Here is a 15,673-nt window from a genome sequence, read left to right as displayed (position 1 = left end):
AATGAACGTTGTGCCTCTCTCTCTCTCTCTCTCTCTCTCTCTCTGTGTCTCTCTCTGTCTCTCTGTCTGTCTGTCTCTCTCTCCCTCCCTCCTCAAACTCCTTTAGCCATTGTCTGTGACATTCATTTGCCACTTAGGACACCAATAGTTACTCTAATAAAGATAACTCATTTACTACTAAATAATAATAATAAACAGTAACTAATGTATAGAGCCATAACAATTACCCCCTTAAACTGGGGGTGTACTCTCCCTCAAATGCACACAGCATCAATGGCACAAACTTAGATTTCGATGGTAAGGAGGCACACATGTAGGGTACTCATACGGCCAAGGCGACTCATGCCGCCAGTATTACTACAACACCTCGATGTTCTTGTTTTTCCCACGTAGTCCTTATAGCATTCCCCCATGGGTTCAGCATCTCTTTTGGGAGGACTGGGTTCCCTGGATCTGCTCCTCTCCACAGCTTGACCTCCCACAGTCAGAGCTATTTCTCCTGAGTGCAGAGTTGGCTCTATTCTCTGCTGCCACGGGCCACACTGCTTGAAGCTGCTTCCTGCCCCTGGCTCTGCTGTTACTGACTCTAGGGAGGATTTCTTGTCTTTCTAAAGGCCGCTGGGATCACAGTCTCTCCTTGGCCAGCCCAGTGGAGAGGTATTCTTTACTTTCATCAAAAAGAACTTCAGACTCCATAAAGAGATAACATTTACCACTAAACAAAGATAACAATAACTAGCATATTATTTAGTGGTAAATCGCCATTTTCTTCCCTAGCTCATGTTACAGATGAGGAAACTGAGGCAAATAGGGTTAAGTGACTTGCCCAGGGTCATACAGCTAGCAAATATTTGAGGCTGGATTTAACTCAGTTCTTCCTGAATCCAGGGCCCACGTTCTATCCACTGCACCAACTAGCTGCCCCGGCACATAGCACTTCATAAATGTTGACTGACTGACTGACTGACTGACTCCCCTTGGTCTTCTGTGTCCTGGAGTGTGACAGAAGGACCAGCCAGCCTTGGAGAGGGTACCAAAAGATGTGATGTTTTAGGGAGAAAGTTATGAGCCCCAGAAGATGGAAAGAATGTAGGAGGAAGTGATCTAGGATGAAAGATCCTAAGGAAAGGGTCTTGGATACCATCTAGTCTAAAATCTTCATTTTACAGAAGAGGAAACCAGGGCACAGAGAGGCATAATGCCTTGCCTATCCATGGTCACCCAGGTAGTGTGTGATAGAAAAAAAAAAGTGATTCTAAGTTCCCTGACTCTAATACAGCTATCTTTTTGCAAAGGACGGTAACGGAGAGTGAAATGGAAACAGGACAGAAGGAAATGATGACTAGGGAGGGGCTAGGGATGAGTTTAATCTTGGGGGGGATAGGAGGAGGCAGTGGCTGCCCTGGGTCAGGTCTGTGGCCAGCAGCAAGTCAGAGCTGGAAGAAAACTTTCAATAGAAATTCAACGCTGAGAGGAATTTTAGACCTTAAGATAACACCTCAGAGCTGGGTAGGACGTTGGAGCAGTCACAGGAGCCATATGTCATCTAAGCCCCTCCTTAGGTAAGCCCTGGGGACGTCCTCATTCCCATCTCAAGAGTCTCTTTCCAAAATGAGTAAACAAACTCTCTCCACATAGAGAGTTCCAATGTCCCAGACTCTCTGTTCCCACTCATTTTTGTCTTCGTTATTCTTTTTTAAAATTTCCACCTCGTGAATGACAAAGTTGATTAGAGGGTATATTTCCCACTCCCTGCCCTGGGCCCCAACATTCCTAGGCATCCACTCTGTGGACCACTGAACTATTGATCTCCCTGTAGCTGGGGGGCTGATCTGGAGAATTCCTCAAGCCCCCTTTATGCTCCATTAGTAAGTTTTCTTTGTCGTCAAATTTTCCAGTGTCAGAAAGTCGTCGGGGGGAAAAAAAGAGAGACTTTCTAAGGGTGTGTCCTCCTCCCCCCATCCCCATTGCTTGCTTCAGATGTAAAAACCAGTTGGGATGGTTTTACTGTCTGAATACACTTCCTTCTGTGGTCTCTGCGGTTTCATTCTGGCCATGGCTAATGACAATGAGTAATGCAACATGAAAAGGCCGTTGACAGGTCTTCACCAAAGGACCCAGTTAAATTGCAGCTTGAGGATTAAAAACAACCTCACCACCCAGAAGAGCCTGCAACTTTCTTAAGAGACAAAGTGATAATAATCAAAGAGCTGGAAACGGTTCTATAATTTAATGGACAAATGGAAGAACTAAAAAGCAATTGTAAGCGTTTCTCCTCCTTCTTCCCCTGCGCCCCCTCCCCCAGCTGTTTAAGAGATGAAAGTTAACTGATGCATTTGGCTCTTGGGCCATTGATAAAGTCAGAGCATTTGCCCAGAGGAAGCATAATTGCCCCACAGAGAAGGACTTCTGGGGTCCACGTTTTTGTCGGAGTTTGTATTCCCTAAGTGACAAATGGGATCGTGACCTATCTTCACCAGCCTGACAAAATAGACTTTAGAGGTTTTGGGAGGGGAAAGAAATACAACCTTTCTCTAGACAGTACCAGCTTAGAAAAACTTTTGAAAGGCACTACCCATCGAGCCCTCTGTTGGCTTGGTTGGCTAGATCTGAGAATTGTTGACCCAGAACACAAACTTCTTCCTCAGTCTGATGGGGTAGCTGAAAGATAGCGTGAGGCATATAACAATGTGGATGAGGATAAAGTCTGTGTCGCCAGGACTGACAATAGCATGGCGAGAATCTGTGATAGCTTCTGGGACAAAGGAGAGTCCATCGATCTCAAGTGTGGGCTTTCCAGATCCTAAGTTCTGAATCATGACTGAGTAAGGATGTCATTATACATGGAATGAAAAGGTTGAGAATGTCAAGGAGTTTATTCACAACACAATGAGGTTGGGGGAGTGAGGGAGTGTGATAAAAGAAATGAACGAGTGTTAATGATATATAAGGATGGGATTGATTGGGTGAATTAAACAAGTCACTCAGAAGATTAAAGTAAGTGGTAAGATGTCTTGATACCTTAGGGTGAGACTAAGGCTTAATCAACCAATCAATCAGACACTTTACATTAAATGGGAAATGTCCTTGGGTGAACTGGGGTGAGTTTGTTGGGACCACTATTTGGGTTGGCTGAAGAAATGTAGTGATACCCTGTGAGACTTAAAATAGACCAGCATGAAACCTAAGTTTTTAGAGTATCTGGCAGAGATTTGTATTCCAGCTAAAGCCCTTGAGCAGTCTCCTAGGGAGATTGGGTGCCCTTCAGTTTTAGACTTAGTGTCCTTCCTCTGCCTCTTTCCCCCAGCCCCTTGACCACAGGAGGAGCTTGTGAACTTTAGAGGTTCAGAGAATTTCTTGTTATTCCATTGGCATCCTAGTGGTGTCCCTGGATCAGCTGAGGGTAGGGCTGCATTGGGAGCCAATGGCACACTGAATGTAATTCATGGCTCCACAAGGAACCCAGAAAAGAATGATGCCATACTTAAGGGGATGTCTTGAGTAGCCACATGGGAGAGATTGATAATTAGAAAAAAAAAAAAAAGAGGAAGATTAAAGGGTCAAACTGTTGGAGAAAGCAGGAGGGAATAGGATCAAAGGCGCATATAGAGGGATTGGCCTTGGCAAGAAGAGGTGCCTCACTATTGGAGGAAAGGTGGAGCTGAAGATGATGACACAGGAGTTTTGAGACGAGGAGGAGGGGAAAAGATGGAGTTCATGATGCATGGAGTCAATTAGTCCAATAAAGCAAGAAGTGAGGTCCTCAGCTGAGAAGGCTGTGGAGGGAGTGTGGAAGACTGGTGGAAGAAGAAACAGCTTCTGTGCAGTGTGGACAAGTGAATCAATCAGGGAGGATTAGAAGGATTTTCTTCCTGCATTGAGGGCCCAGTTGAGATTAAAGAAAATAAATTTGTGGTATAAAAAGAGGTACAGCAGTGGTTTCTGTGGCTCCAAATCCAGTGCTTTTATTACCGTACCATCATTTTAAAGAAGATTGAAAGGAAAATGGAACTTGAGTCACAAAGAATTCCCATCCCCCATGACTCCCTGAAATGACTCTGACTGTATTGACTTCATTCTCCCCTCCCACCCAGTAGAATGGAAACTCCTTGAGGGCAGGGATAGTTTCATCTTTGTATCTCCATAGCCTAGCACAGGGACTAGACTATACCTTCAGTCATTTCAGTCACGTCCAACTTCGTGATCCCATTTGGGGTTTTCTTTGCAAAAATACTGGAGTGGTTTGCCATTCCCTTCTTCAGCTCATTTTACAGATGAGGAAACTGAGGCAAATGGGATGAAGTGACTTGCCCAGGGTCACACAGCTAGTGAGTGTCTGAGGTTGGATTTGAACTCAGGTCTTCCTGACCCCAGTCCCAGTGCTCTAAAAACTGTGGCGTCCAGTCCCAGTGCTCTAAAAACTGTGGCGTCCCACTGCCTATTTCATACTGAATTTTCATGGCTACTTTTCTCTTCCCAGAAAGTTCCCAGAGACGCACGGTAATAAAAGCACTAGGTCTGGAGTCACAGAAACTGTATCCCTGACACAGTGAGTAAGGTGCTAGGCCTGAGTTCAAATCTTGCCTCTCACACTGACTAGCTATGTAACTGGCTTCTTTGTAAAGTGGAGAAAATAAAGCCTTACAGAGGTATTGTGAAGATTAAATGAGGTGATGTTTGTAAAGTGCTTTGCAAACCTTAATTTTAACTATTCTTCCTATTAACCCACCTGGGTTACTTGCTAGCTGTGTGACCATGCTTATTTGTGCCTCAGTTTCCTCCCCTATAAAATGAGGGGGTTGAGCCAGACATTGACGGCCTCTGAGGCCCTTTCTGATGACTATAGGAGCCTTGCCGGGTCATTGCCAGAGACATGATTCAAACCCAGGTTTCTTGACTCCAAGCCTGGCCATGCTTTCTCTAGCATTTTCAAGCTGCGAAGTATCAGAGTGGGACTTGAACCCGGGGCTCCTGACTTCTGGGGAGCTTCCTTTCCACTCCGTGGCTGGTTTATCCTCATCAGTCCTGGAGAGCTCCAGGGACTACGTCTCCTTCTCCACTTTTCTGTCTAAAAGAGGGCTCAGTCCTGGGACAAAAGGAGACCTTCCATCTCCAGAGACTGTCCCAGTGATTTTTTTCCTCCTCTTTAAAGAAAAGTTATTTGATTAGACCCAAGAGCTCATAAAAATAAAAGAATTCCCCCAAAATGTTTCTGGTAGTCATGGCCTTGTCCTGAATGTAAAGAAACTGGGCTCTTTACCAAAACAAAGCCACATTAAAAACTCTCCAGAGAGTCAGGGACTTGGTCAGTATCCTCTCCTCCAGCCTCAGACAGCAAGATAACACAGGCATTCTCCCCATTTGCTTTTAATTAGTAAATATAACATACACAGGTTTTCATCATTTGACCTCATCTTTCAGGGGACTAACATCCTCCTTGGAAGAAGAAACAGGATATGTTGGGGGCTAGTGAGGGATGGGACCAAATCTATACAAGGAAAACAAAAATAATTTTATATATAATTATATATCATAATAATTATCATATGTGTTGTAATTCGAGCCAAAGACCTGCTTTTGCTCTTAAGTCTAAATGAAGTTTTTGGCCCAGAATCGTTCTGGGATGTTTGAAATCAGTAGCCATACCAAATGATGAGAACAGTTACAACCCAGCTTGGTATTAGTCTATTAAGCAACAAGCATCTATTAAAGTAACTACTACGTACTAGGCACTGGGGATAGAAAGACCCAAGCGAGGCAGCAGTGAACACAGGATGTGTCTGGTGTAACATGAACTCGGTGTTCCACGCTCGCTTCCTCCGACCTACAATGCCACAGGCTCAGGATCACAGATTTAAAGCTGGAAGGCATCTAGGCCAACCTCCTTTCACAGAGGAGGAAACTGAGGCCCAGAGAGTTGAAGGGAACATGCCCAAGGTCATACAGATGGTGCCAAAGCCAAGATTTGAACCAAGGGCCTCTGACTCTGAATCCAGGGAGCTTCCCACTGTTTCAGCGCCTCCTAGGTACTGAACAAATGCTAGCTGACTGCCACAGCAATATTCTGGCACGAGTCCAGAGATAGAATCCTGGCTCTGCCCCATACTACCTAAGTGACCTTGGGCAATGGCATTGGCTCTAGGGCTACAGACTCCAGGTTCAAATCCTGCCTCTGAAGCTTACTACCTATTAGCTTGGTCAAGTCACTTTTCCTCTCAGCCTCAGTTTCCTCATCTGTAAAATTAAGAGATTGGACTAGATGGCTTCTGAGCACCCTTCCACCTCTAGATTGATAATCCTTGGATAGATCCTCTGTGCAGATAGCAGCCCCTCTATACTTTAGTAATATTGTCTTTGATAGATGTTGTTGCCCCTACATTCATCACCCTGCGAGTGTGACTTTCTTAGTACTTGACTAGCCTGCTTTTGCTGTACTACTAGACACATCAATGGGTGAGACCTGACTGAATACTCTGTCTCTCTCTCTCTCTCTCCCTCTCTCTCTCTCTCTCTATATATATATATGTATATATTCTCTTTCCATTGTTTCTCTCTCTCCCATCTCTCTCCCCCTCCCTCCTTCCTGTGCTTGCAATCTCCCTCTCTCTTTCCTTCCTCCCTCTTTCCCCCCTCCTTCTCTCTCTCTCTCTCTCTCCTTCCCTCCCTCTTCCTTTCTCTCTCCTCCCCCTCTCCCTCCCTCTCACCCCTCCCAATTAGGTAAGTGTTAGACTCTTCCCCTGATCAGGTATTCTGATACCTGACAAAACTAGGCTAAGGAGAAAAGAGGTGTAAGCAGTCTTGATTCTCTGTGAGACCCCATCATAGTACTTCTTCCACAAGGAAGTCACTGACATTATGGAAGCATCAGGAAACAAAGCTGGAGGTGAGAAATTGACTTTCACCCCTCAATGGCAACTGACATAGTAGCATGAGGATTCAGAGCCGGGAGGGTACTTTAGCGATCCCTGGGTGTGGGGCTTCTTCCCCTTTTTTTGTGTCCTGGACCTCCGTGGCACTCAGTCCAATGAAATCTCCAGACCCTTTCTCAGAATCATGTTTTTAAAATTCACAAAACAAAATACGCAGGATTACAAAGGAAGCCAGTTCTAATGAAATATGGATATCATTTTTTTTAAAGTTCATGGACCCCGGGTTAAGAACCCCCTGCTCTATTCCAACCCTCTCCTTTTACAGATTCAAAAACCCTTCACTGAGGGTCTGGGCTGAGAAGACACACAGCTTTAAGTAGCTGGGCAAGGACTTTAACCTGCTTTCTTCTACAGTACAAAGCCACCTCTGGTTGGCTGTTCTTTCAGTCCTAACATCTCTGCTGCTCGTTTTATGTGAGAAGCAGTAGATAACTTCACTAAGTCTTCATGAAAGGAGAAACTTGGAAATATGTCCCCTCTCCCTTCCCCTGATGCTCTGTCTCACCAAACTTTTCCTTCTATTCCCCAGCACAGCACAACCATCAAAAAGTCACATCCAATTATCTCCAGTGGGTTACCATAGGGCAACTTTTAATTTAATCAAAAGTTAGAGGGAGGGGGAGAGAAAGTGAGAGAAGAATGTGAAGGAGGACACCTCCCCAGAGAAAGGGGAGGACAGTGATAAAAAGAGGTGGAGGGAAAGAAATTTTCAAATGCATTTTGATTTTCTCCCCCATCTTCAAACATCCCACCCCTCAAAGAGATCAACATTCTACAATGTTTTATTTTCTGTTCAATGCTGCAAGATTCCCAAAGGCTCAACATTTCATGAGGCAGGATCCTGACAGGCACCTTGTAAAAAGACTTCCCACCCAGCTCATCAACAGTATTTATCCAGTGCCATTAGCTCAGGGCTGCCAGCTTTAGGTCACAGTCACCAAAAACCATGAGTCCGTGAGAGCTCCAACCTAATTCACACAGAGAAGAGTTCAGGCAGGGTTCGTCTTTTTAAGGATTTCTTATTTTCATCTTCTATCCAATGACCTATACATCTCTCTCTCTAATTTACTATCATCTCTTATGGATGGAAATTCCAGGTGTCAGTTATTTTAAAGTTTCTTTAAAGAATAATGGCTGGTTTCGGGGATTCTGTTGACAGCCTTTTTTCTTTCCTGCTCCATTTTCCAGTCCTCTTCCCCCACCCTTTGCCATCCTAGGATGTTAAGTTAACAGGAATGTACTGGCTTTCTTACCCCCATGCTTTTCAGAGAAAGATGTACAGGAAAACATATTACCTTACAAGTCCCTTTTAGTTGCTTGCATATAATTGTTTAAGGGGGAAAACCCCTTAGAGCAAACGAACAAAAATACCTTTTTTCCCCCACTGAAGCAGTCATTTCTTTTTTCCTCCTGAATATCTTGACCTCAAGGAGAAACACCACCATAATGGAAACTCCTTGGATGAGTTTTTGACAAATAGATAGATAAATGTTTAAAGTAGTCCAGAAGATAGTGCCCTTCCCCCCAGAGGATGCTTCCTAGCTGCAAACCTCCTCACACTCGCTGTATGGAGAAGAGGCTGAGGAGGCCTTGGATTCTCCATCACTGTGGCACTCTGGTCTTGGGTCAGCGCTGGACGTGGCTGGGCTCTCTTTGGCCTTACTGCAAGCTCCTAGAGAATGAGAGTCGAGCAGATTCTGGAGATGTTTGATGTAGCCGATGGCAGCTCGGAGGGTCTCCACCTTGCTGAGGCGCTTTTCCACCAGCTCCCGGGGAAGGTGGTCCCGGAGGCGAGCATATCCCTCATTCACACAGCGCACCCTTTGCCTCTCCCGCTCATTCCGTTTTTGGACGAAGGCTGGTTCGAAGGCACAATCTAACACTCCAAGCTGTCCCGGCAGAGGAAAGCAGGTGAATCTTCCTGAGCAGCCCCCGTAGTACGCCCGGTCCCAGTAACCACTGTCTAGGTGGAAGGAGACACGGAAGGGTTCTCCCAAAGATAGTCTGGTTCGACTCCCTGGCACGCTCACGGATGTGGTAGTGAAATGGCATGGTATTCTTTTCAGGGTGCCATCAGACTTACTGCTCTCCATTATTTGCTGAAAAAAATGAGTCAGCAAAGGGACTGATTTCCAAGCAGTAGTGAATGTTATCTGGAGAGACCTAAATCAAGACCACTTGTCTTAGGTGAAGATCTGGCTGCCAGACAGGAATCCTCAAACTCAGGTTCCCTTGGAGGTCCCAAGACAACTTTCCTGACTTAAAAAATTCACTGTACTCTGAGATCTTTATATAAGGATCTGAGCTGAGTTTGGTAGGCAAGGTTTTCAGGACCACTAATCCATATTTTAAATCCACCTTTCCCCCCTCCCACCCCACCACCCCTGATCTTCTTATTTCAAAAGATAACAAAGGGTCCCCTACATTCTGTCCGTTAGCCTGGAAATGCCAGCTCACACCCAACACAAAGTAATCTTCCCAAGCGACCAATGCTTTTCAATTATTATAATCCACTGAGTCGAGGTCTTCAGGAGATGAGGAGCTTGCAAAGTGCCCAGGAATGTTCGGGTTTGGGAGAGCCCCGCCCAGGAACCCAAGGATCTGCCGCCAGGCCGAGGAAGAGTTCACCGGAGGCTTTTCTCGTTGAAAATCAAAACCCAACTGGAGCCTTTGTGGTTTCTGGTGTTCGGGGCTAATGGGAAGAGCTCTTAGACTGTTTGCAAACTTAAAACTCCTTCTTTCATTCCCAGGGAGGTGGGGAGGAGGGGGGGGGAGATCATCAAAGGGAAGAGTGCTCTCTTGTGGCTGTAAGGTGCGTCAAACCCAGGAGGACCCCAGGGGAAACGAGATCGCCAGGCCTCCCTCTTCAACCTCAGAAAGCCAGGTCTAATGTGTCCAATTTAAAGGGGACAAGAAGATATATTTTAGCAGTAACTGCATACAGGAAATCTATTCCCAATTAGTCAGGTTTAAAGGAGACAGGAAAACTTGACTACATATAGGAATTTTCTTCCTTTTCTTTCAAACATACAGTCAAGGAAGGAAGGAAGGAAAAGAAAGAAAAGATAGGAAGGGAAAAAAGGATGGAAAGAAGGGAAGGAAGGGAAGGAAAGAAGGAAAGGAAGGAAGGAAAGTAAAGGAAGGAATGAAGGAAAGAAGGAAAGAAAGAACAGAAGGAAGGAAGGAAAGAAGAAGGAAAAGTAAGAAAAGAAGGAAAGAAGGAAAAGAAGGAAAAAAGAAAGGAAGGAAAGAAGGGAAGGAAGGGAAGGAAAGAAGGAAAGGAAAGAAGGAAAGAAAGGAAGGAAAGAAGGAAAAGAAAGAAAAGAAAGGAAAGAAAGGAAACGAAGGAAAGAAAAAAGAAAGGAAGGGAGGGAAGGAAAGAAGGAAAGAAAGAAAAAAGAAAGGAAGGAAAGTAAAGGAAGGAAGGAAGAAGTTGTGAAACTCAAGCCCCTATAAGATACTGAAGTTTTCTGAGGATGTAACTGCTATGTTTTTAGGGAGATTTTTGAGTCAGAGAACCTGAGATTGAATCTGGTCTCTGTCTTTACTCCCTGTGTGACCTCAGGCAAATCACTTAATCTAACTGGAACTTCTTTTTTTCCTTATCTGTAAAATGAGCTCTATGAGTCAAATGACTTTCTAGATTTAGAAAGAAAGGAGGGAAGGAAGGGAGGAGAGAAAGAAAAACAAGAAAAATTAGAGGAGTAAAAAAGAGAAAAAGAATGAGACAAAGGAGAAAGATGAAGCAAAAGAAAAAGGAAAGAGGAAAGAAAGAGGGGGAGTAGAAGGATAACCATCAAAAGGTCCCATGTAACAAATGCTGCCAGACATTTCTTTCCCTGCTTACTGTAAACATCTCTAAGTGCAGTTTCTCCGACCTCCTGTAATCCCACCCAGGATCTGAGGACCCTGTCCTTCTACAGAGCACAGAGAGCTATTTCCTTTCTTTTCAGTGTTTAAAAACACACACACACACACACACACAGATAATTTATTTTCCCCTTGGGGGTGAAAATGCTCTACTTGAAAGGGTGGGAGTCCCAGTTCCAGGGAGAAGCAAGGCTGAGTTTGAAGAGTTGACTTTTTGCCACACCACCCAAAATGACTAATTAGTCCATTCTTGTAATCGAAGGCTTTTGAAGATGAAAGTCCTCTAAAGCCTAATTGTATCATCAGTGTCCAGGGTGTGTGTATAGGGGTGTGTGTGTGTGTGTGTGTGTGTGTGTACATGTGTGTTATCCACACTTCTCAAGCATTTTCAACTTTACAAATCGATCTGAAAAGCCACTGGCAGAGCACATGCACCCTGTCTTTACACACGGACCTTCTGTTTGTAGGTTCATGGTGTGGCCCCAACATGCTCTTGCTCATGTCCTGTATTTCATTGTTTACTCTCAAGGATCTGCCTGAAGCTAGTGAAAAATTCTTCCATAAAGGCAAATGACAGGGAAAACATGATTCCTTTCAGTTACAGGTTAGTCAACTTTTAATGATCTAACTCAGCCTGGGATTTGTTCTGGCAAACATGAGGAGCCTTGGAGACAGGCACAGGATCATAGGGTCACCAGCTGGCATCTAGAGAGTCATTTGACCCAAAGGGTTTATTTTGCAGATAAGAAAAATGAAGGCCCAGTTAGATTAAGTGATTTGCCCAAGGTCACACAGGTAGTAATGGCACAGCCCAGATTCTATCCCGGGGTCCTCTGACTCAAAAAACTCTCTAAAAACATATGAGACATCCTCAGAAAACTTCAGTATCTTATGAGGACTTGAAGCTTCAGAACCCTCTGCCTGGATTTCCAGTGCCTCAGTGTCCTCAGCAGCTCCCTGGGGTTATACCTTGTAGAGAAGGTGCCAACCTTCATCTGTAGAGGGTGTTTCCTTATCCAGAAGCTTTCTACACCAGAAGTGTCAAACACCAGATTAAAATGTAATTGGAATTTTTTTTTTAATTAAGAAATGAGGGGAGGAAGGGAGAGAATTTAGAACTCAAAATTAAAAAAAAAGAATGTTAGAAATTATTTTTACATGTAACTGGGAAAAAATAAAACATTTTAAAAATAAATAAAAAGTAAATACTTTATATATTTTGATTAAAAATAGAACATAAAGTTAATGAAACAATAGGGCCACCTCCTATCCTTAGCCTTCCTAGCCACTTAAGATCTTTTAATGTTAAGTTTTTGCTTTACTATTCCTTTACTTTGTGTCCTTTTATAATGTGAAATCTCTACTTGATGTACTGTATCTGAAATCCTATGCATTTTGAAATCCTCAGAGAAAAAGGGAAACAAAGGGAAGGGGACAAGATTTATTAAGCACTGTCTGTGTGTCAGGTACTGTGCTATTATGCACTTTACAAATACTGTCTTATTTGATCTTACTTGCTATTCAACATGAACAAACACTTCTCAGAGGATTGTCAAACTATTAAGAGCCATTTGAAAGATTTCTCCAATTCATTAATAATAAGAAAAATGGAAATTAAAAACTCTTCATACTTTAGCAAACCAGCCAAGATGACAAAAGCTGGAAATAGTCAATGTTGTAGGGCTTGTGGAAAGAAAGACCCACTAATACATAGTTGATGGAGTTGCAAATTGTTCCAGCCATACTGGAATGTAATTTGTAACTATGCTTAAAAAAAAAAAGATGATTATAATGTCCTATTCTTCCAAAGATCCCACTACTTAGGTACATACTGCAAGGAGGTAATAGAAAAAGAGGCTTCACATACACCAAAATATTCACATTAGTCTTTATGGTAGTAAAGAACTAGAAATAAATTGCCTATCAATAGAGACAGCTAAACAGATTGTGGTATATGAATGCAATAGAAAAATGAACGTCCCATAAGAAACAACCAGATTGAGGAATTCAGAGAAGCATGGGAAGAATTGTGTTAACTGATGTAGAGCAAAACAAGTAGAACCAGGAGAACAATGACTAACAAAAATGTAAATAAAGTCAACACTACGGCACTGCTGAAGTTGAATTAACTTCAAGGACCAATCTTGGTCCCAGACCACAGATAATGAAAACACACCTCCCCTCTGAGTAGAGAAGTGAGAAAGTAAAGGGGAGAAATGATATCAGTCATGGTCATTTTGTCAAAAGGCTTTGCTTAACTAATCTTTCTTTTTATGAGACCCTCCATCTCTTGACTCCATGCTTTTTCACCGACTCCCCCCTCCCCCCACCCCCATTCCTGGAATGCTCTGCTTCTTGGCTTCACTGACTTCCTGAAAGACAGCCAAAGTCCCAATCTTCTGCCAGAAGCCTTTCCCAGTCCTTCTTAAGGATAATGTCTACCTTCTATGATTTGCCCAATTTATTCTGCATATATCCTGTCTGAACATACACAGACATGTTGTCTCCTACATTAGACTGTGAGCTCCTGGAGAGAAGGAACTGTCTTTTACCTTTCTTTGTATCCCCATGCTTAGCATAGTGACTGGCACATAGGTGCTTAATCAATGCTTATGGTAGCTGGGTGGTGAAGTGGATAGAGCATCAGGCCTGGAGTTAGGAAGGCCTGAGTTCATATCTGGCCTTAGACACCTCCTAGATGTGTGACACTGGGCAAATCGCTTAACCTTATTTGCCCCAGTTTCCCTATCTGCAAAAAAAAAAAAAAAAAAAAAAAAGTTGGAGAAGAAAAGGGCAAACCACTTCAGTATCTTTGCCAAGAAAACCCCAAATAGCGTCATGAAGACTCAGATACAATGAGTGAACAACAATCAATGCTTGTTGACTTGACAAGGGAGGATTCAGTTGGGAGTGGGCAGTACACCGGGAAATGAATGAGTCGTCCAAACAAAAACAAATAATTAAAATAAATTTAAAAACCACACTTTTGAAAAATTAAATATTATAGTCTGTGATGTGTGCTGCTGACTAGTTCTCCTAATTACTATGCAGCATAACAATTGTGCATTTAGTTAGATGTGTCAGATACATCTTGTTGAAAAAAATTTTTAAGGGCTATGGAAACCTACAATTGAATATTAATTAGTGATGGTAATATTTACTTTGTTATCTACGGGGTATCCAATGAACCAATTTCATGTCTAAGGTAAGCCTGTGCAAGCTTCTGATATCCACGTATTAACAAGCTTGCCAAGGCAGGGATTTGTCTTAAATTTGCATGATATTGGGATAAAAATAATCTTCCCTCAAGCACGCATACCTTATATCTGTGTATAAGTGACATGCCCAGGGCCACACAGGGAGTGAGGGGTAGAATTAAGATTCAAAGGCATGTCTTGTGACTCTGAACCCAATGTGCTTTCCATGACACCATGCTGCTCCCTGCTCTTGTCCCCTCAGAAGCCTTTTCTTTCAAAACTTAGTCCAGACTTGTCCTTTCCTCATGAAGCCTTCTCTGGTACCTCCGCTAACAAGTGTTCCCTCTCCCTGCTAACACTTTCCTGCTTTGTTTCTCTCTTCTGCCCTAATAACTTCCTACTTTGTGTATACTTGTCTTTGTATTTGTTCACGGAAACAGTGAATCACAGAATTACGGATCTGGAAAGTTTTAAAAAATCAATTTATTAGTTATTTATTTTTAACATTTTCTTAAAATTCTGAGTTTGAAATTCTCTCCTTTCCTCCCATCTCTCCCCCACCCATCGAAAAGGCCAGCAATATAATATCAATTATACATGTGAAATCATGTAAAACATATTACCATAAGAGTCATGTTGCAAAAAAAAAAAAGCAAGAAAAATAAAGTTTAAAAACCATACTTCAGGGGCAGCTAGTTGGCACAGTGAGTAGAGAACCAGCCCTGGAGTCAGGAAGACCTGAGTTCAAATCTGGCCTTAGACACTTGACACACTTACTAGCTGTGTGATGTTGGGCAAGTCACTTAACCCCAATTGCCCTGCCTTCCCCCCTCCAAAACAAATAAATAAACAAATAAATAAATAAATGAGTTAAAAAAAAACAAACAAAAAAACCCATGCTTCAATCTGTACTCAGAGTTCATCAGTTCTTTCTCTGGAGGTTAGCATTTTTTTTAATCATGGGTCTTTTGGAATTATATTACATTATTGTCTTGATTAGAGTAGCTAAATCTTTCATAGTTGACCATCCTTACCATGTTGCTGTTACTGCAGACAATAGTCTGGTTCTGCTCACTTCACTTTGTATCAGTTCATATAAGTCTTCCCAGGTTTTTCTGAAACCCTCATCATTTCTTACAGCACAATAATATTCCATCACAATTGTATACTACAGCTAGTTGAGCTACCCCCCAACTGATGGGCATCTCTTCAATTTCAGAAAAAGAGCTGCTGCAAGTATTTTTGAACATACAAGTCCTTTTCCTTTTTCTTTGCTCTCTTTGGAATAAAAAATTTCAGTGCTATGGAAACCTAAAATTGAATAGTAGTCAGAGGTCCAGGTAACATTCCCTTGGCTGTCTGAATTACAAGGTTGGGAAGGGCTTCTGTGATCATCTCCCCTATCTAGAAAAGAATGCCATCTATAGTTTACCCAAGTGATCATCCAGCCTTTGATAAAAGAGCTCCAGGGAGGGGTAGCCCTCTGCTTTCCAAGGCAGCTGATCTCACTTAACTGTTAGGATGCTCATGCTGCCATTAAGCCTGAGTTTGTCTCTGAAACACACTGGCCCTAGTTCTGTTCTCAGGGTCCAAGCAGGACATGTTTAATCTTTCACCCACAGGATGGCCTTTCAAAAACTTGAAAACAGTGACTAAGTGATGAGTCTTCTCTTCCCA

The 15,673-nt window shown here is 42.9% G+C and overlaps 1 protein-coding gene across 1 annotated transcript; it reads right to left on the bottom strand.

Moving 5' to 3' along the window:
- Positions 1-8,467: 8,467 nt before the first annotated feature.
- ASCL4 (achaete-scute family bHLH transcription factor 4) lies at positions 8,468-9,022 on the bottom strand. Its single transcript, XM_036758978.1, has one exon. It carries the CDS (start codon positions 9,020-9,022, stop codon positions 8,468-8,470), a length of 555 nt encoding a protein of 184 aa, XP_036614873.1.
- Positions 9,023-15,673: the final 6,651 nt, after the last annotated feature.

This window comes from Trichosurus vulpecula, chromosome 5 (assembly GCF_011100635.1).
Source record: "Trichosurus vulpecula isolate mTriVul1 chromosome 5, mTriVul1.pri, whole genome shotgun sequence".
NCBI lineage: Eukaryota > Metazoa > Chordata > Mammalia > Diprotodontia > Phalangeridae > Trichosurus > Trichosurus vulpecula.
Note: the sequence above shows the minus strand (reverse complement) of the source record. Positions and strands in the feature narration are given on the sequence as shown.